The sequence below is a fragment of the Siphateles boraxobius genome, unplaced genomic scaffold, assembly GCF_051911475.1.
Source record: "Siphateles boraxobius isolate OS27281-9 unplaced genomic scaffold, OSU_SipBor_1 1, whole genome shotgun sequence".
NCBI classification, from domain to species: domain Eukaryota; kingdom Metazoa; phylum Chordata; class Actinopteri; order Cypriniformes; family Leuciscidae; genus Siphateles; species Siphateles boraxobius.
Genome location: NW_027508699.1, coordinates 11,875,277 through 11,897,406, shown reverse-complemented (window position 1 = coordinate 11,897,406; position 22,130 = coordinate 11,875,277). Strand labels below are relative to the sequence as shown.

Genomic DNA, 22,130 nt, shown 5'->3' with positions numbered 1-22,130 from the left:
TATTAATTTGAGGCATTTATTAACAACCCTTCCGTACATTTCCCCTGAATCAAGATCAGGTGGTGAGATTGGCATTGAAAATCACGTAGCATATCTGAGATAATGCAGACTGAGATAAAGGCGTTAGATATTGCTGGCCATCATCCACTGGTGGGTGAAAAAGCACACTGACAAACACACACCTGCCAACACTGGTAGAGCAACCCGTTTCCATGTTGGACAACTCTGTCTAAACCTCCCACTGTTTGACATCTACATTGAGTCATGTCAGCTCCTTCATCTTCATGTTTTTGTCCTGTGTTATTTTTTTTCTTCTATCACACATACTATATGAAGAAATCCCCTTTCCAATTGTTCAGAGATCTTTAATCCATCTTCAGATCGGCTTAATGCAGTGCGGCTCTAATAGGATCGCTGGTATTAACCTCTGGGACAATAGCGCCAGCTGTCCCAGAGCCCCCTATTGGCCATGCTGGAGTACAGGGTAAGGGGGTGTGGTGGGGCAGAATGAAGAGAGAGAGAGAGACAGACAGAAGGAGAGTTTGTTAGTGACCGGAAAGGGTGATGGGCTTTAGTAGTGACCAACGGTGGATTGACAAGAGCATTTTCTTGGAGGGACCTTCATTATCACCCTTTCTACAAGCTGCTCTACCTTCCTACTGCTTCTTTCTCTGCATGTTTCTTTTTGCCCCCTCGGAAGGGTTGTGCATTCGGGTGTAAAAGGGTGTGTGTATGGCTGATTGAGTGGGAAGTGGACAGGTCACCATGGCGTTGGGTGCAGTGTGGAGCCGCGTTAAAAATGTGTGCCAACAGAACGGCCTCCTCATCTTGTCAGTCTTGGCCGTGGTTATCGGATGCCTGCTGGGATTCTTCCTGCGCTCCAAACACCTCTCTGAGCAGGTTAGTTTTGGGTTCCCCTACCTGGTGTAACCCTTACCCAATAACAGTTTCCCTGTCTTCCCTGAAATGACCCAACTTTCCTGCCATCTGGCACATAAAAAATAAAGATTCTTTATTGGCATCAATGATTCCCTAAAGAACCTTTAACCTTTTCATTGAGCAAAAGTTTTGTATAGTGGAAAAGGTTCTTCACACTAAGATAAAAAATGGTTATTTTAAGAACTGATTGTTGAATTTTTCTTTGGAGAAGTAAAAATGGTCCCTGAATGGTGCATCTGAAGAAAAAAAGAGAGAGAGAGTACATTTTTTCCTCATTAGTTAATGGCAAAGATGAATTGTATAGCTGAAGAATGACAGCAGTTGAAGAATCCAGGTGTCTGGATTTATTAAATTAAGATGCAAATGATAAAATTACTAGCATGTTTTTAAGCTCTGAATTATAATTTTAATATATATGTGTATATATATTCCCCAAAATTGTTTCACTGCTTATTCAATTTTTTTAAAACTTTTGTCCACCAATTCGGTCATGTGGTGCAACCAACATGCAGAAAAAATAGGAAATAATATTATATGATTTTTTTAATAGAGGTATTGACCTTGACACACAGTAATGATATTACCTTTTCCGGTTCCAGTTGTAAAATGTCATGTGGTGCAACATCCCAACAACTTGGTATTTGTGAAATAATAATAACTTGGATATATCCATAAAAACCTTTTTAAAATCAGTTGTATTCAAGGTGTACATGCTTTTTTTTTTTTTTTACTTGGTTACACATACTACGTTTAAATGGAAACTTTTGTTGAAAATGCTATAAAAGTTTTTCATAACCAAAAAAAACCAACATAAATACAAAGAATCCTATAATGAGGTTAATGAACTAAGGTTACCTCATGATCTATAGAACATACAGTCTTCTTGAAAAAAGTGAAGCTGGAGTTTTAGCTAATGTTACTTTTAATGAAGGAATATAAACAGATTTCAGATCTTTTCCTTGTTGAGGGTACATGTGCAGTATGTTAAATTGAGTCACTTAAGGTACATTCAAGCTAGTGCATCCAGTATTTTCCAAAGGAAGTACAGACGTTGAAAAAGCTAGCTTTAGGTTGAGAAGAGCGACTGCTTAAACAAACACTTAACTTAACCAACCAATTATCCACAGTAAAAAAACAAAAAAAACAGCCAAACCAGATACATTTGACTTGGCAACTGATTGTTTAATAGTTGCAGTGTTTCACTATTTCATTCAGTCATTACACCAATGTTTAGCAATGAGCCCCGTTTAGATTACGCCACATGGCAGCTTTTTCAGACTTTTCATGACCCAAGTCAGGAATGCCAGTGGGAGATGTAGCGGCTCCATGCCAGCTGTTTTGAGGTTAGCAAGTAGCACAGTAGCACAGGAGCACAGTAGCACAGGAATGCCAGAGATTCACAGCCATTTGTCAGCATTGATCCTGATGCTGCTTGGACAACGGCCCTGATCTAAGCTTCACATGTCCCTGCCCCCTCCTTAATGCAGGCCTCTAAGCGCTTTAACACCAGCATCATGTCTCTCAGCTCCCTTCAACACAATATGGTCTTCAATAAGTCTTTCTCTTGGCTCTTCTTAGGGCTCTTCTTAAGCAACTTTAATTCCTTGGGCAACATTTTTTTTTTAAATAGTGCTGTCTCAAAGACATGACTGTTATTGGACAATAAACACATTAATATTATAAGAGCAATGTATTTTCATAAACTAAACGATGAAATGAAAGACTATAACATCTATATAACAACAGGCAAATGCAAAGTTTCTCTGGGAAATGCAAAACTTTGTGAGAGAACGCAAAAGCATTTAAATATCATTTCTCCTCCTATCTCATATTTTTTTTCCGTCACCTTGTCCCTTTAGGGGCTCTGTATCAACAGAATATGTGATTGGATATCATAGCACAGCATCTCAAATGTTGGTTTGATTTTTTCTAAAATGCTTGAGCCCAATGGTTGGAATGACCTTTCAGAAGTTTCTCACATGATTGCGTTCCCAAACACCAGCATCTGAACGAAAGATAACATGACAGTGTTTATTTCGTCTGCGTGCTTGGAAAAAAAAGAGCCACAGTTGTTTCCCAGATTGCAGCAACTTTCATTTTTATTACAGATATTTTGCACCAATTTCCAGGGGAGTGACTATTTAGTTCTTTTAAACACATGGGAAGGAAATGCTGATTTATTTGCAAATGTTTTGGAGTGAAATAATGGACATAAGTGTTATGATTGGACATGTCAAGAGGTGTGGAGTACAATAAGTAATGAGAGCAGGAATGCTGTTCAGTCCTAGTAAAGTAGTCTTCTACCTCCTCAGAACCAGCCTGAAACTGCACCACGTAAACTGCATTCAGCACTTATTTTGGGGCATATTTGCAAATAATGACACAATCAGTTTTTCTTTGTAATTTAACCCCCCTCCCCCTTAGATCTAAATAAATAAATAAATTTCAAACCGGGGTACATTAAAGATTGGAGATTCAATTAAATCTGCATAAGACCGTTTAAGTCAAAGATTAGAGAACATTTCTCGCTCCACTCTGTGGGACTCAACTCTGTACAGTGAATCAAAGCAGATGTTCTGTTTTTTTCTAAAGGAGGTGAAGTACTTCCAGTTCCCTGGGGAGTTGCTGATGCGGATGTTGAAGATGCTCATCCTGCCACTGGTGGTCTCTAGGTAAGAGTTCCTTTTCCAAGATTTTAACATGAATCACTACGAATCTGGTACAATCAAGTGAGATAAGCGTCTGTATGTATGTATCCTGTTTCTGAAATGAGATAGCTTGAAGTTTGTGTTTAGAATTAGTTTATAATGGTCAACTAACATATGCCAAACCCAATCTCATAACCATGTCACATGTCAACAACCATATTTACCAAGTGTCAAAAGCCAATAGAGTTACCAGTGTTGCTAATAATAATAATACCAATTCCGATACTTCTGTTAAATAAATAGAACATTTCTAAGGATAAAATGGACAATTATAGCCATTTAAAATTATAGTTGAAAGCCATAATTTTAACATTTAATATGCTTAAACAGGCATTTATCACATTAATAAATAATAATTTCAATAGACTAACAGTCTATGAGTCACAAATGAAGATATTTTTGATGAAATCTGAGAGCTTTCTATCTGCTCAATTCATACGGATTAATTTTACGATCTCTTTATGAACTTTTTGAAGCATCAAAGACTCAGTGGTGTAGCTGTCAAAGGAGGGACAGAAATCTCTCGGATTTAATCAAAGAGATCTTCATTTGTGCGCCGAAGATGAGCGAAAATCTTACAGGTTTGGAATGACATGATAAGTAAATGATGACAGAATTTTTCATTTTTGGGTAAACTATCCCTTTGACTTGAACTTTACCCTATCCATAGTGCAATTTTCCACATCTTTCATACATCAGCATCAGAGTACATATACATAATGATTGGAGAGGCTGAGTTTTAATATTAAAATGCTCTTATTTCAGTTTTGAAAGTGTCAAGGTCAACTTTATAATGCAAATGGACTGTGCACATTTGTTTTAAACACTTCCCTTATGTTCTTACCCCATCCATGCATTAAATGCACATGCTTGAAAGAGAGCAGTTTTCTAGCATATTTGCTTTAACTTCTCAGGTAATGTCAAGGGTATGTGACCCAGTTCAGATGCAGCCAAAATTACAACAATGGTTACATATAAATATATTTCAATTGTTTGATCAAATCAATCCTAGGGACAATTCATTTGCCAATGGATAGGGACCAATATCCTGCCTAAATTCAACGGCCTTGCGTAGAATTTAGTCACATGGACCACTTTATGATAGTTTAACTTTTTTGACAGTATACATCACTTTCACTGTCAAAAAGTACCTCAGACATTCTGCAAAAAATATGTTGTGTTCCATAGAAGAAAGAAATGAGAGTAAGTGATGACTGAAATTTTTTGGGTGAACTAACCCCCTAAAACATGAAATAAGTGAACGGTGGGTCAACTGCCAGTATAGGTAAAAGGTTTTAACAACCACAGTCCACATGCTGCCTGTGAAAGATTTATAACTTTCAACCCCAAAGATGGAATAAAACTATCCAAACCAAATGATCACATGCTGAACGTGCAACTTCTAGGAAGCAGTCTTGAGAGGAAGTTGATCCTCATTCCACAAACACACTTCTTTCTGGGTCAGTGTTCCAGATGCCCAGTGTACGTACACACACTCACACTCACACTCACACACACACACACACACACACACACACACACACACACACACACACACACACACACACACACACACACACACACACACACACACACACACACACACACACACACACACACACACGGTCCAGGGAGTCATTACGTGAGGGTCAGGGTTGTTAATTACCTCTAATCTGAGGAAGCTAAGGACCAACTGCACATGCACAGTAGCCAAGACCCAGACATTTCCAAATGCAAAACGGCCAATGACTATTTATAAACAAGTTAACGTTGACCTTAATGCTAGAGCTTGAACTGTAGTAAGCAGCAAACCGAATTAAGAATGAAAAGCAGAATGATATATTTGTAAAAGAACTGGTTCTTTTCACATACAGCATTGCAGATTCAAAATGCAGTTCAAGGGGTCTGCCAATGTCATGGCTGGTTTAAAATGAATGAAACTGACATATTAATCAAATGGTATGCTAGGGCTTAGGCCCAAAGCAGGGTCTGCGTACTGTCCTCGTTTCAACGCCATCTGCCTACAGGCAAGAGCGGAAACCAGATTATCTGATGAGCGCACTACAATCAAAGGCAACCGTGCACTTTATCATTATCCCTGTGTGCATTTCAGTACGAAGCTCATCTTTGATCAATGCCTATGCAGACGCGCAACCGTAGGGACGCAGGACAGTTTCAAAAGGTCACCATGGGAATATGGCATGCACGTTGTTCTAAATGAAGTTTATAGGATATGACATGTGATGTCATAGGCAATTACAGGATAGATGCTTTAAATCTAGGCCTATTGCCCTTGTTAACATGGCACTGTCTGAGTCCCAATCATGTCCAAATCTCAGTTTCCTGTCGTTATGAGTTTACATTTAAATACATAGACTTAATGCAGGACAGATAATCCTCTCAAAAAAAAGTCTGCTTTAAGACATCTTTTCAATTTTCATGTTGGATGCTGTCGTCATTGCGCAATGATTTCATCTATATGGAGAAAATCAATCGACCTTTTGCAAGATTAAGGCATGTCTTTTTTTCAGCTCATCTGAATCTCATATGGTGGCAGATTGATGAGATCTTGCAGATTGTGCTCCTCAAACCTGAAATGTGCATGTTGTGTGTGCTTTTTTTCCTTTTTCTAAAAATACATTCTGATTTGATGATTGAATGGTTTTCAGGTTAAATGGCCCTTAACATAAGCAATTTATCTTACACTCTGAACAAGACATTAATATTGTAATTTTTTTTATGTTTATGTTAACTTAAAATTAAAGCAGAGGAGCATCAACGCTTTTTTATGCTTAAATTGCCATTTAGGCTTCCAAAATTATATCTACACTAATAATAATAATTAATATTTTGTTTTATCTTTAATTTGTACCACAAACTGTTGCTTGGCCACTGTAATGAATTAACAGTTTATTGATCATTAGATCCATCATACCGTTGCTGACAGTTAGATGCAGCTTTTATGTACTTGCTAACAAATGTTTAATTCAGTTTTATTTACAGTTTTTCTCAATCGCTTTGGTGCATTTCTCAGATCAGAAATGAAATTCTCAAAACTACATGTTCAACCTCCACATCATCTAGTCACTTGTACACATCATAAAAGCAGTTTCTCATTCTTTTAAACAAGTTGCGATTGCTTTGGTACATTCATGCAATTGATTATGTACAATTGTCTGCTGTTTCCTACATTATCAGTTGCTAATACCTTGTTGCTCAAAATGTATTAAATAGTTCTCTGTGCAATTGTCTTACCCCTCAAAACATCTAGTCATTAGTTCATCGTATAAGTCATTAAATGCAAAATGGTTGATCTAGTTGGCATAAACTGTCAAGCATATTTTCTACACATTTCTATTATACTTTTTGTAAATGTGCCATGAATTGATGAATTGTGCAGGTGAATCTTGACTTTCACTAATGAAGAGAATGTAGATCAAACAATGAGAAACCAGTTCTCTGAAATAGCTCAAAGTTGCATCTCATGAACCTTCAATTAGCAAGCACATATACAGCGCTGCATGACCAAGCAAAGTTCTGCCTAAGGGGTCTTCCTGTGTTTGCCTTTCTAATGTTTTATTTTCGCCTTTGTGCCCCTATTTATTTTTCTTTTCTCTATCACAATAATATTGTAATGTTTTTTGGGGGGTTTTATCAGACCACTAGTTAAAGCGTAACTGAATCCTATCCAATCTCTTTCAAACAATAACTCACGTACATTAGTGTGTAAATTTGTACTTTTGAAATGGATATATGGCATACAGAAGCGGCGCAGCTTTGTACATTTCAATACAGTAACTCTCATCCAAACTGTTGCTATAGTTTACATTAGGTAATAACAGAGTGCAGTGTTTTATTTACAACATGACTAAGCATTTTGACTATCTTGTTTGTAAACAATGACACAAGGACTTTTCACTCTGATGGCACTGATATGTTCAACTAAAGATTTTGAGGAAGTTACAGGCTTTTGCAGGAAATCCAAAGTGTGGTGCTGTTTGTACGAGTTGTTTCGAGAATGCACATACTTCTTTGCAAATATTTAGGATGATTTGAGAAATGCACGAAAAACTGTATCAACAAGTTAATTTTGAATCCTTTGCTTCAGTAATTAGTGATTTGCACATCAATCTCATGATTACTTGTCTGTTTATTTTATTTTTGTACAGTTTTTTTTAAGCATCTATTTACTAAAACATCTATATATTTTTTTTAAAATTTAATATATAACTTGTTATAATAAAAATAATTTTACGGCGTAATCCATGCCTGCATTTGGGACGAATGGAATACTTCCCCCAGGAACGCGATGTTTTGGCTGGGGGACAGCGAGCTCTTGCTCAAGTTGATCCTGAACACCAGACTTTCTAGATGGCTGGGGAACAGAGACCTGTGCGCGGACATTCCTCCTTCGATTGGGCTAAAAGCAACCAATCGCTGAGATAATTCAGGACACGAACCCCTTATTGCCTCAGAGGGGAGAGAGCTGCATCCACACATTTCATAAAAGTCAGAACAGTCCGAATGGTTGGACTGTACATTGGTAAGCCACCCCCTTGAACGTGAATCTCAAGAACAGTCTGTGATGGGGAGCTATCTGGATATGAAAGTATGCGTCTTTCAGATCCACTGATAAAAAACAATCCCCCGGGCAGATCTGCGAGAGGATTTGTTTCAAAGTTAACATTCTGAACGGCCGTCCTATCAGAGCACAGTTCAGACTTCACAAGTCGAGGATTGCCCTGAGGCCGCCTTCCTTCTTGGGGACGAGGAAGTGGTGGCTGTAAGAGCCTGAATCGCTGTAGGCTGCAGGGACCTTCTCTCCTGTACCCTTTCTAGCAGAACCTGTACTTCGGCTCAGAGGATGAAGTGTGAGTCTTCACACTGAAGCAGGGGTCTGAGAGCGAACTGGAGTGAGCCACCCTTTAAAGTGACCATGTGTTCACCTCACAACCTCCTATTCAGTTCTGGGTGCTGGGAGGTGAACACATGGTTGCTATAAACGGTGGTCCGGCCTTGGCAGGACTTAGTCCCCTCCCCTTGTGGCCAAAGCATCAGTGACTGCTTGGGCTGCTACAAAATCTCGCCTAGTAGCTCTGAAGAGCTCGCCTACTTTAGTAGGAAGTGGTGCATAACATGCAATGCCTTCTAGGCCGCTGTGAAAGGAACCAAATAGGCCAGAGGGAGAGACAGGAATGACAGAATCAGTGATGGCAACATCGATTTTAAGCTTTGCCTGTTTTTTTTCCAGCTATCTCTGGAGGTACATGATACAATATATTATGTTTTTTTTTGTGCAATCTTTGCACTTGATGTTTGAACAATGACTGTTCCCCAAACCCTGAAAGACTGAGCCCTGGTTAAGTCCATCAGAGTGAGTTGGGCTGTTTTCTGAACTTTCTGAAAACTAAGATTGTCATTAAGAGACAGTGATGTTGGTGTAACAAACAAATAAATGAATAACAGAAAAATAAATGCATTTAATTTTAACAAAAATATTCAATAAACATTTAAACAATGCTTTGTATGTCTTTTTGGTTGCACTTCTTTCTTCTCCTTATGTTAATTATTTGACTTAATGTCAGACTGACATCTGGTGGTCTTGTTTGTGTACATACATACAGTATTTCAGCATGATTAGCTACTGCAATATTTTGGGTGTGGGTATTTTAGATGTATTTGAAAGAATTTGCAAATAGTTTTTTTTATTTTAAATCATCTCTGCATTCAACTGAGAGTCATTTTATGTATTCCTTAAAAATGTTTTTTCTCTCCTCAGTTTGATGTCTGGCTTGGCAGCACTGGATGCTAAATGTTCCAGTCGACTGGGTATCATGACAATTTCTTATTATCTGTGGACGACCTTTGTGGCTGTGGTGGTGGGCATCGTCATGGTCGTCATCATCCACCCGGGTGGAGCTGCCCAGAAGGAGGACTCGGAGGACAGCGGGAAGCCCATCATGAGCTCTGCTGATGCGCTACTGGACCTTATCCGGTAAGCCTGTGCTATTGTGTATCTGTGTATCAACACTAAACAACAACAACAACATTATGGTATTTTCCATAAAATCTATGATTAAGTAGAGGAAACCAGTTTGAGAAGTTTATTTTTCCTAGCTTTCATATGAGTCGAATTACCTTTATTATCAGGTATTAGAAACATCCATTCATCATATCAGCCTATTGTATATTTTCTGAATATGCTAAGGTAATTATTGCATAGGCTTCAGTTAAATATCTACAGAAATATGCTGTTATTTCTCACGTTTTCAGGGTTCCAGATGCATTCTCACCTGCTGAGGCTTTGAACTGTCTGTTAAACCTTATGAGTAAAGCTAATGATAAGCCGGGTAGTGTTTGCTTGAGTAAATTAGCATGAAGTTTGCCCCAGTGACATTGTGTTACTGTTCCAGTTAGTCAGTGGAACAATTAGTCAGGAACTTTTCACAAACAGGTACTGTGTCAAAAAGGACTGCAGAAAATATAGATACGGGGTGCTTCTCAATATCCCTCGTCTCCTTGCTCCTCCGTCCTCAATCCTATGACCCGGAAACCAATCGAGTCAACCATCTTGAAAGACAATTCTCTAATTGCACCGCGAAGAGGCAAGAGTCGAGGAGTGAGGAGGCTTCCTGAGGATTTATGAGTGAGGATACACGGGTAATAAATGTGTCACTTAAACTAAACGTGACGCGTATAAATTTTCCTCCCCCTTTACATCGGTCACAATCCTTTTCATTTATACTTTACCTTTGCAGTTTATATAAACCACACATCTCACAAATATCAACAGGGTATCTTGCTTTATTATTATTTATTAGGATTAGGAATTTCTTCAATAACCAAACTTTAACAACATAAGGGCAGATCATTTGAGCCCAGCTTATGATGCTATGAAGTGACACTCGAGTGATCAAGTATTCCAATGCATAAAAAAAGCTTTCATTCGATTGCTCCGTCCTCATTATCTTCCCTCGCATCCTACAGGGGGTGGAGCTGAGACGCGAGGAAAGGAAATGAGGATGCACAAATAAGATTTGAGAAGCACCCAAGGATTAACATTCCTTCACCATATCATTCCTTGACTATTGAGGTTATGTAGTCCTCATAGGTCAGAAGGAAAAGGCAGCGAGATCTTGACATTCCTTCCACCAGATTGATTGACATTCCTTCTACTATGCTTGACTATTGTAGTTAGTTAGTTAGTTGGCTTGTTTGTTTGTTGGATGGTTAGTTCGTTTGTTTGATGTTGAATAGTTAGTAAGTTGGTTAGTTAGTTGATATGGAGTTCTCAGCTCCAGATCCTGACATTCCTTCCACCAGATAGGCTAGTTAGTTAGTCAGTGGGTAGTCAGTCAGTTAGTTAATTCATATGTACATGTTCTATACTGCACATGTTCTATGCTGATTTCCAGGCATAATTAATCTCTTTCAGTCTGAATATCTGTGGAGATGTTAGTGGCTGTGATGTTGAGGGATCAGGAGAGCTTAGACATGGCTCAGTTTAGGGTTGGCTGAGGAATGGAGAATTTCTCCCCCACCTGTCACCTGTGCTGCGTGACAGAGCATGACCCCGTGTCATTGGAGTGTGCGGTGAAGACTGAAGCCTAAACTGATTACTGATCTGAGCCTGAGACCATATGGCCCTTATTCAGGTGATAAAAGAGGAGGAAACTATTTTCATACAGCCACAAGATTATCTCAGTTTATTAATGGCCGTTTCACGAAGAAAGTCTTAGTCAGGTAGACTAAGAGATGTACCAAATTAGCATGTGATGTTTGTGACCTCTACTGGGAGGCTATTGGATTGTCGTTTTCTGTGTCCCTCTGTGCTAACTAGACAGTGTGTTGGTAAAACTTGGATTAGGATTAGTGGACTGTGTGTGTCACAATGTGCACTCATTTGCAACGCTCTTAATGCGTTTTGTTGGTGATGGGAAAAACATAAGCTTACACACTTCTAATTGTACTTGTTTGCATTTACCTTAACCTAAAAATTAAATATAATAACAGCATTTTATACATTTTAATTGCAATGACAATGTTGGACTTTGTTTTTCAGGAGACTTGTCATTTCTTCTTCTTCTTCTTCTTCTTCTTCTTCTTCTTCTTCTTCTTCTTCTTCTTCTGTTGTGCAATGTGCAAAAAAAATACCATGACTGGTCAACAGCAATGTTATGTTTTGAATGTTGGTCCGATGGCTAACTTAATTAGCTTAATCAGCAAAACTTCCTCTTCATCCAGCTTCACCAGCTTAGTTTTGCTTGTCTACCAGACAGATCTGCACCAAATCAGTAATCATAATAAACCAGTTTGGTAATTTCAGCAGGTTTTCGCCATTCAGGTTTTCAGCATTCTGAATGCCATTGAATTATCTGTGTAACAAACATTAGTATTCATTATTATGTTCATAAAAAAACTTTCTTTCCTCCATCAGCAACATGTTCCCAGCCAACTTGGTCCAAGCAACTTTTCAACAAGTGAGTTTTTATGTTTTTCCATTAGTTGTATGCCCTTTTCCTGCAACGCTTGAGCACAGCAGCATGACACCAAACATCTGTATTTTTGCCTCCAAAATATATCTATTATTCCTAACCATTTTAGGTACACATTTTATGCGTATTGGTTATTGGCTGATGTTAAATTTGTGTTCATATCAGTCAGTATTGTGCAGCTCATTTTGCCCATTTAGAATATATCTTCTGCTCAATTAAAGTTATTCTAATAATTTAAGAAAACTTAAATATAATCTTTATTGTTCTGAAAATAAATATCCATTTTTCACACTGTAAATTATAATGTTGTGATGACTGAATTTACTTTTGAAACGAAGTGTTTTTTTTTTATCTTAACAAATTAGTTAAGAATTGTAATTTCAGCTATTTATCGTTATCGGCCATAACATGGAAATAATTATCAGCGTATGTTATGATTTTAATATAGGTGCATGCGTAATGTTTTAAATAACCCTGTACTTTTGGTATTGTATACCTGACTTTTGTAGTAAATTTGTTTTATACGCCATCTTACTTATGAATCATATTTGAATTGCAGTATCGCACAAAAAGCATCCCTATCATGAAGCCTAGACCCACCATCAGTCAGGACACACAAGAGACCGCCACCAGACGGAACTTCATTTATGGAATCCAGGATGACAATGGCACAGACATCCAGAACTTCTCCCTTGACCTCACGCCTCCTCCCGATGTGGTCTTCCGAACGCTTCCTGGCACCAGTGAAGGCATGAACGTCCTCGGTATCGTGATCTTCTCATCTACTATGGGTGAGTTGTAGCATCAACATCTGGAATTTCACAGCTTAATCCAGTCGTTTTAATAAATACTCAAGTATTCTTGTCATTTAGGTATCATGCTTGGAAGAATGGGACCAAATGGCAGCGCTCTCGTCAACTTCTGCCAGAGTCTGAATGAAGCTGTGCTGAAAATTGTGGCCATTGTTATATGGTAACGACAAGCATGATCCCAAAACTTATGCATGACAAACCAAATAACTAGAGCCGCTACATAGAGTTTTGCATGTTTGGTTTGTTATTATAAAGTGAAAGGCAGTAATTTGTTCAATTTTATTTGTTTTTTAAGTTGGGCATTTGAATATTTATACAAGACCACAAACATGTCAAAAAGATAATTTGACGCAATTTTAGGCTCCCCATTGTAAACACTGTAAAGTGCAGATTCACTATGAATGAAAATTGTGCCTTATTGTGCTTTTTCACATGCATTAACTGCACTGGTTTAGTGCCCGATTCACTACAGGAAATGTAATGTAAATATAAATGGAATAATTTCAGTCTCAATTAACTGAAACTATGATATTCTTGTTCAAAATATCCTTTCTTTCAAACACGGCTGTTGCCATGATCACTAGACCGGCTTAAGCATCTCTTTAATATAACGTAGACTACATTCATTTGGCGGTAAAAGCGTGATGCAAAATGCACCGGGCAATTTTTGTGAAAGAAATGCAATCCATGATTGGTTAATTTACATAGAAAGGAGGCATGTTTGTGCGAAAGGAATACCAATGACTTCATTTAAAGAGGCAATTTTATCCCCTTTTACAAAGTCTTGGTTTTGTTTTTTAGGTCTACTAGAACAGGTTTTCGTGTTTAAATGTTCAAAAAACACTATTTTTCACATGTTTGACATTGTTGCAGCACCCCTCTTCCCAGTCTGTCAGTAACACTCTGTTTAGTTCCTGTTTCTCTGAAGCCCCTCCTTCTGAAAAGCACACTGTGCTCTGATTGGTTGGCTGGACCAGTGTGTTGTGATTGAATTTAGTGAACTCCCTCCTAAGAATGCTGTGTTTCTGATGCAACACTACAGGTACTTCCCGTTTGGGATTGTGTTTCTGGTGGCTGGAAAGATCTTGGAAATGGACGACCCCTCAGCTATGGGGAAGAAACTGGGCTTCTACGCCATCACTGTGGTCATGGGGCTTGTGCTTCATGGCCTGTTCATCCTGCCTTCCATGTATTTCTTCATTACGAAAAAGAGCCCCATCGTCTACATCCGAGGGATTTTACAGGCCCTTCTCATCTCATTAGCTACTTCATCAAGGTAAGAGTACTTTTATGCATATTCATATTTTGAGCTAGGCCCTGCTAGATTATAATAAACGAAACCATATTTGAACAGATTTTAAAACACTAGGTATCATACACTTGTCAGCTTTGTTAATAGATAGTGAAAACTAGGAAGCCTCATACACTAAATGACTGTGAATCACACACATCCAGACTTTCAAGTGCCAACACTAGCACAAACTCATGCAGAAACATGCGCCAGATTGCTAGGAAACACATGACAAAGGAAAACAATGTGTTCTAAAATCAGCTTAAAATATCAAAGGTATTTGACATTCTCAAACTGCAGAGAATCAAAGTCTGGAGATAAAAAATCTGAGTCAGTGCCCATCATACACTAGAACCTTTGCCCATTTGTATACATTTCAGATTTTGAGCAAAATAGCCTAGTGTATTCCAGCCTTGAAAATAACACAAATGTAAACCACAAACTTTGATGTTCTTGCGTTCTACTACAGCTCTGCCACACTGCCTATCACCTTTAAGTGCCTGCTGGAGAACAACCACATCGACCGACGCATCATCCGCTTCGTACTTCCTGTGGGTGCTACCATCAACATGGACGGCACTGCCCTGTATGAGGCCGTGGCCGCCATCTTTATCGCTCAAGTCAACAACTATGAGCTGGACTTTGGCCAGATCATCACCATCAGGTAGGGTACGTTGGGGTAAGATGAGGTAGATGCTCCCTTCATTTTCCTTTAGACCAAACATGTCACTAAATCTCATCTCAACCCATTTATTGAATGGTTATGCTCCTATTAATCTTGACTTTTCATCTGAATGTCTACATTCAGAGAGTTATTCCATCTGAACAGTTTTCATTATTTAGACATTACTAATTCCATAATTCAAACATCATAATCTATTTATTCATAAATTAATATTGTCACTTATTTAATTCATATATTAAGTATAAATTCATTAATTTATTAATATATGAATGTATATTATTTCATTTTATTTATTCATGCGTTAAATATATTATTTATTATACACTACCAGCCAATAGTTTTGACTAATTAAGAAGTCTCGAATAAAAGTCTTTTATAACCACCAAAGATGCATTTATTTGATGAAAAAATATAGTAAAAAAAGTAATAATGTGAAATATTATTACAATTTCAAAGAACAGTTTTTTATTTGTATATAATTAAAAATGTAATTAATTCTGTGATGCTAAATCTGAATTTCCAGCATCATTACTCCAGTCTTCAGTGTCACATGATCCCTCAGAAATCATTACAATATTCTGATTTTCTGCTCAAAAAACTATTATAATTATTTATTATTATTATCAACGGTAAAAATAGTTGTGCTGTTTAATATTTTAATGTAAATCATGTTACAACTCAAAATTTTTGGGAAAGTAGGATATTATTAAAAAAGGGAAAAGAAATTAATACTTTTATACCACAAAAACGCATAGAGTGATAAAGACATTTATGTATAATTATTTCTACTAAAAATATCCCGAAAATATTAATATTAAGCAGCATAAACATCATATTAGATTTCTGAAGTGACACTGAAGACTGGAGTAATGATGCTGAAAATGCAGCTTTAATCACAGGAATAAAATAAAAATTTTACAATATATTCACATAAAAAACAGTTATTTGACATTGTAATAATTTTCACAATATTACTTTTTACGGTATTTTTAATCAAATGCATAAGAGACTTCTTTCCAAAGTAAAATATTCATGTAATTATTATACAGCGTAAAACAGATGTATCTTGCTATATTTGATTGGATTCTTGATTTATCTGTCATTATTCAACTTTCCATTTGAGACAAAAAAAAAATACATTCAAGGAAAATTTGATAGAGCATTTAAAATTTATAAGTCGCTTTGGATAAAAGCGTCTGCTAAATGAATAAATGGAAATGGAAATGGAAACATAAATGGAAAATAATTCTGATGAATTAAAAATATATTCTATTTATCCAGCAAAAATCAGATAACAGATGTCATCATTCCCCAGAATAGTGAAATTACCTTTGACAAGTTAGTTCATAGATCATATATCAGTAAGTTCTGCCTCAAGGATAATATTTCTCTGCTTCTTACTCCAGCATCACTGCTACAGCAGCCAGTATCGGTGCTGCCGGCATCCCACAGGCCGGCCTGGTAACCATGGTGATAGTGTTAACCTCAGTGGGACTTCCTACAGATGACATCACTCTAATCATCGCTGTGGATTGGGCCCTGTAAGATATCGGACACATAGGAATTTCTCTCTCGCATACATTTCCACTATAAATGCATTTTGTGAGTTTTCCTCACAATCTTGTGTATCTGTTAGGGATCGGTTCAGGACGATGGTGAACGTGATGGGAGATGCTCTGGCCACAGGGATCATGGCACACATATGCAGAAAAGACTTTGTGAAGGAGGGCGAAGAGGTGAGAATAGATTTATAGAGGTTTTTATAAACAATAAACTTTGCCCCGTTCTTTGCAAAGTTCTTTTTCGTTCTTCACTTGATGGTAAAAAGAAGTTCAAAATACCTTTGCTGTGATATAGCGAACATCCCAACGCCGTCCACAACGCTGAGACGCGGTTTAGCTGAATATGTACTGCGTGCTTTCCTTTCAATAACAAAATAAACACACAACGAAAATGGTGAGAAAACAGCATTTAAGAAACTGAAAGCATCTGATCATAGCGATGTGGATATGTTTGCACCAGCTCTGCAATTCATCACTCCAGTCACGTCATGTCTATTTATATACCACTTTACACCAGCAGTGGTCTCCAACCCTGCTCCTGAACGGCTTCCCTACTGAAGACTTCAGTGCTTCAACACACCTGCCTGAAAGTTTCAAGTAAGCCTGAACACCTCGATTATCTGGTTCCGGTGTGTTTGATTTGGGATGGAGCTGAACTCTTCAGGATTGGAGCAGGGTTGGAGACCCCTAATTTAAAACAAGTGATTTTTAATACATTTTAAAAACAGTATGTTCGCCTTAAGGTTACGAATTGAAAATTCACATTTAGGAGATATAAGCATTAAAAATTCTGATTTCCGCTACAATGGATCAAGGATTTTTATGACATCACCGTGGACTTTTAGCTCTCGTCACATCTTCTGTCCAATCAAATGCTCTCTAGAATCTAAAGCATCCCGTCCTGTAACATTACTTGGCTCAAACTGATAGGATTTTACTCTAAAGACGGTTGGTTCATTTTCGTCCTCGTTATCGGTAGACGATTCTAAGTCCGTTGGTGCAGGAGAATGTGGCAGAGAAAAATCCTCTACTGTTGAATACAACGTATCATCGGCGCTCGGATTCGCTTCCATGGTGCTGTCAAGTACGACTTGCAGTCTTGTGAGGTAAACTAAACGCTATTGGCTATTTGAAAAGGGGTAGGAGCCATTTAAGATGTCCCGCCTTAGCTTCCTGTTACAGTGGAAATTACGTCAACGCATCATACAAAGCTGCGCGCATAGATATCTATAATAAAGGCTAGATGTCTTACGGCGGAGCCTCTATCGTCATCACAGTCGCCCATCTTGTCACAGGCAAGCTTTATGAGGGGCTCTGTGGTACCTGATGTAAGATGAGTGATCAGCACGAACACAAATAGTCTTATCTCGTTGAAATCTTGACGGATTTACAAACGGTTTGGTTTCTTCCAAACGTTATTAACGTGGCTATAATTCTGGATGATTATTTATTTATACACTTATTATTCATAAGTATACAGTGTGATAACCACATCTCTGACGTTTATAACAAACCAAACCGTTTGAAAATCTGTCGAAAATTGAGCAAGTTATGGTTATTTAAAAAGTGCATGCACCATTAAAACGCAATGTTACGAGTGAGCGAGCTGCCTGTGACAAGATGGCCGCCAGGTGCGGATGTCGACCTCCATTGGCCAGCAGCACGGACAAGACATCTAGCCTTTATTATGGATATCTATGGCTGCCCATACCAAGGCACTTCAGTGGGCCTTTAAAAGTATTAAACATGAAAAACAGGGTCGGTCTTGGTTTCTTAACTTTACTCTATTTCAACTGTTGACAAGATTTTCCATAATTTATGGCACAAATGTCGCTTTTCCACTGTTGAGCCGAACGGTTCTAAGAACAGTAAGGAATGGTTCCAGTTATGTTTCCACTTGAGCCTAATTTAGCACGGCACAATTACAAACCGTTACCGGCCCGGAATCTCAACACAGTTGATTCTGAACCGTGACGGTAGAATCCGTGAAGTGACGTCGCCACTCAGGATTGGTCACTTGTCTGTTTGTCTGGCTAGTTTTTCTGTAGCTGGCTAAGCGTGCTATTTGAGTGACGTAAACACGAATTAATAATAAAATTTAAAGAAATATCTGACCATCCTCAATAATGGGGTCACTATTTAAATGTTATATTGTCTGTAAACTCTTGTGTTACCAAGGCAATGACAGGCGCATTTGTATTATATTCCAAAAAGAGTGACCGTTATCAGCCCCGCAGTAGGAAAAGAAATCATATCCGTACCGGCTGGGCCGGATCGGCACGGAATGGTTAAGCAAAGAGAACGGTTTGGCCCGACAGTGGAAAAGCAGCTAAAGCTTCTACGCCATTTATGAGTTTTTCCGGCAATCTGTGTTTTCACTGTTATACGGTAGGAAGCGCTGTTAACGTTACGCATCTACAGAAATAGTAGATCCACAAACCTGTGAAGAAGATGATCTGCCTAGAGCAGGGCTGTGTCCGAAATCACATACTGTCTTGAGTAGGTACTTATTTTGAATAATTACTTCACGACCGCTAAAGAAGTACGTTCTATATATTGTGAATGTTAGTAGTATAAATTTAATCCAGATGTACTACATCCACCATATTGTCATTATCATGTGACCTACCAGCGTCAGATACGTCGCTTCACTACCATTCATAAATCCTCTCCCGCGGCCTCATGGGATAATGTGTCCATCATATAGTTTGGGTTTTGTGAAACTTACATTTAAGTGTTGATAAAAAAAAATGAATGAAGCTAGAATAAATTTGTTTTGTTTTTTAAAAACAGAGGCTTTCTTTTTTGGTATATAATCGCCTATTTACTTTTAAATACAAAAAAATTTTCTGGGAGCCATGAAAGTTTTGTGACCATGATAAAAAAAAAAAAATGCTGGCGCTGACTGGCAACTTAAAACTAAGTTTTAATAACGAAGGTTGATAAAGCAACTCTCGAGTGTATTCATGATTTCACTCATCTGACCTCCACGAAAAGAGCCACACTATCTATTACGTAATCGTGATAATCAATGATAACGCTGTTTACCAGCTGGACCAAACTTTGGCAAACAGTTTCTAATTACCAAAAACAAACTCCAAACGAATTTCGTTTTGACTTGATTTTGCTCAAAATTATGTCCTTCAACTTGAAGTATACTGAGGCCTCCCAATGCATCTGATGCCCATTTCACTCAGCAGTAGCTGTAAAATGACGACTTTGTCTTCTCTTTACAGATTCCTCTCATCTGTGAGACCAAGCCTATGATCAGCATCCAGCAGATGATGTCCTATCAGAAAAACGGCTGCTTCCAGACCCCTCCTATAGGCCCCATGAGGAAACCCGAGCACCTGTCGCCTGACGTGGCCCGTCTAGTGCAGCTGGAAGAGGGCATCAGGCCAGCCGACAAGAAGTCCCCTCACCTGTCTCCACACCATAATAAAAGAGACCATAAAGACAAAGAACATTGCACCATTGACATGAACGGTCTGGAGACCAATGTCTAGACTCCGTCAGAGACCAAAACAGAGCTGCAAGATGCCAGCCATTCTCTTTCTCTACCTTTGGATTTTGAGTACATGTGCGAATGTCTTTGTAGGGAAGCTGAAGCGATCAGGGCCGTGAACTTTTGGACCTGCTTAGGGGATTTTCTGAACCCTGTTGACCCAGAGATGGCTGAGCTCCTCGGTGAAGCGTATGGAGAAAGATCGGTGTACGTATGAGTGCTGTTGTTATTGTGTCCTTTCCATGTGATCTACAGGAGAGAAGAATAACATTCTTCATGGACAGCTTGGATGTGTGTCGTTTATATTATACGTCATATGCTGCTGAGATCGTTTTTCATCTTTCTTTTTTTATTATTATTTTAAAAATATATATATATTTCTCTGTTTAAATCCTCTCTTTCACTAACAGGGAGAGAAAGAAACTGTCCCCTGAAGAAGATTTAACCACCAGTGATCACATACAGTGACCCCAAGAAGTTTTTGGACACTTGTATTAGCTAAAAGTATTTGATTTAATCTGAACGTCAGAATGTCAATGCATCAGATCAGAGGTTTTCAGCAATTACCTCCATCCAGACCTACAGCCAACCCAGAAACCCCCTGAAAAAAAAAAAGTTTAATAACTAAACAATATTATCTTATATAGGGCTTAACCTTTATTAAATGTATTTCGAAATACAATTACAATTATGTCTAAAAATCATCAAAAAACCAGTTGGTTAAAAGTTAGTTCAGAGAAGATGTTTATAAGCTAGTAAGAAATGCTCCAGCATCATTTGGTTTGATATTTTGTTATCTAATGCGATGACATTTATTGATTATCTATACAAATTACATGTGAAGTGTCCAAATATTTTTATGGATACTGCAAATGAGCGAGGTTTGCAATACCGTTTCAAAAAGTCAAAAAGATTTTAAAAATAAATTAATACTTTCATTCTGCAAGGATGCATTAAATTGATACATTAAAGTGGCAGTGCATTTATAATGTTCCAAAATATTTCTATTTCTTCATCAAAGAAACCTGAAAAATATGTATAACTTACCATTTCCTCAAATCATGTGACACTGAAAATGTAGCTTTGCCATCACAAGAATAAAGAAATTATAAATATATATATATATATATATATACACACACACAGCACCCATGTGAAAGGGTGCATTTATATATATATATATATATATATATATATATATATATATATATATATATATATATGTGTGTGTGTGTGTGTGTATATATGTATATAAAAAGTAATTTAATAAACAAAATTTTCTATTATGCAAAGGCTTCCAGACCTGCAGCTCTTCAGACAGCAACATAGTGTCGCCCCAGATCCGGCACACATCCGGTACACATGGATTCCACACGTACCAGATGTGGGCCGGTTCTGGGCTGACACTATGTTGCTGTCCGGGCTTGGTTTCTTACCCCTTCTCTAGTCTAGTGTATAACATCTTTACATAATCATCTTTTGGGTCAATCGCTACTTAAATGAAACCAAGAGAGGAACAAGGGGGAAGGACTTCCTTTGCAAACCTCTCTGGAATTTGTCAGAAGTGGGATTTATGGACTGGCACGTACATGCCACACATTCCCAAAGCCTTACAGAACTTGTATGGATTTTTTGTATGAAAAATGTCAAATGTATTAATTGTGATTTAAATGAAATTCCATAAAATCATGACTCACTCGGTACGCCTGATGAAAGCAGTGCATGTCTTCTCATTCCATAGAGTTCAAAGACGAGATGTTTATGTAGATGCACATATCCAGTGGGTTAAATTTTAGGAAATGGAGCATAAAAGTAACTAAAATTCACCAATACTTTCCTGCATGAAAATTGTTCAGAATAGAAATAAAAGTAGTAGCCAGTAGCGCAACAGGAGGAAATTAACTGGTTGTAGATAATCACCAAAAAAAATAAAGCGTTTCATTGAGAACAGAGGGTAGATTTGATGCAGTCGAGACTAATGTAGAATTGTTGTGAAAGTTGAGCAGGTGAGGAATGAATCTTCAACTTATGGAAAATAAAGTGCACCTGAACACTGCTTGCCATTCAAGAATGACCTGGATGAATAAAAGTGGCCACGTTTTAGTTGTGGCAAGTGACAATGAAAAGCTATTA

The 22,130-nt window shown here is 37.9% G+C and overlaps 1 protein-coding gene across 1 annotated transcript; it reads left to right on the top strand.

The window, feature by feature from the left end:
• Positions 1 to 528: 528 nt before the first annotated feature.
• Positions 529 to 20,968, top strand: slc1a7a (solute carrier family 1 member 7a). Its single transcript, XM_077208219.1, has 11 exons — positions 529 to 900; positions 3,532 to 3,611; positions 9,427 to 9,642; positions 12,085 to 12,127; positions 12,702 to 12,933; positions 13,015 to 13,114; positions 13,997 to 14,230; positions 14,715 to 14,909; positions 16,337 to 16,471; positions 16,567 to 16,666; positions 19,729 to 20,968. The coding sequence occupies exons 1-11, from the start codon at positions 766 to 768 to the stop codon at positions 19,996 to 19,998; spliced, it is 1,740 nt and encodes a 579-aa protein (XP_077064334.1). The 5' UTR covers positions 529 to 765; the 3' UTR covers positions 19,999 to 20,968.
• The last annotated feature ends 1,162 nt before the right edge of the window (positions 20,969 to 22,130 follow it).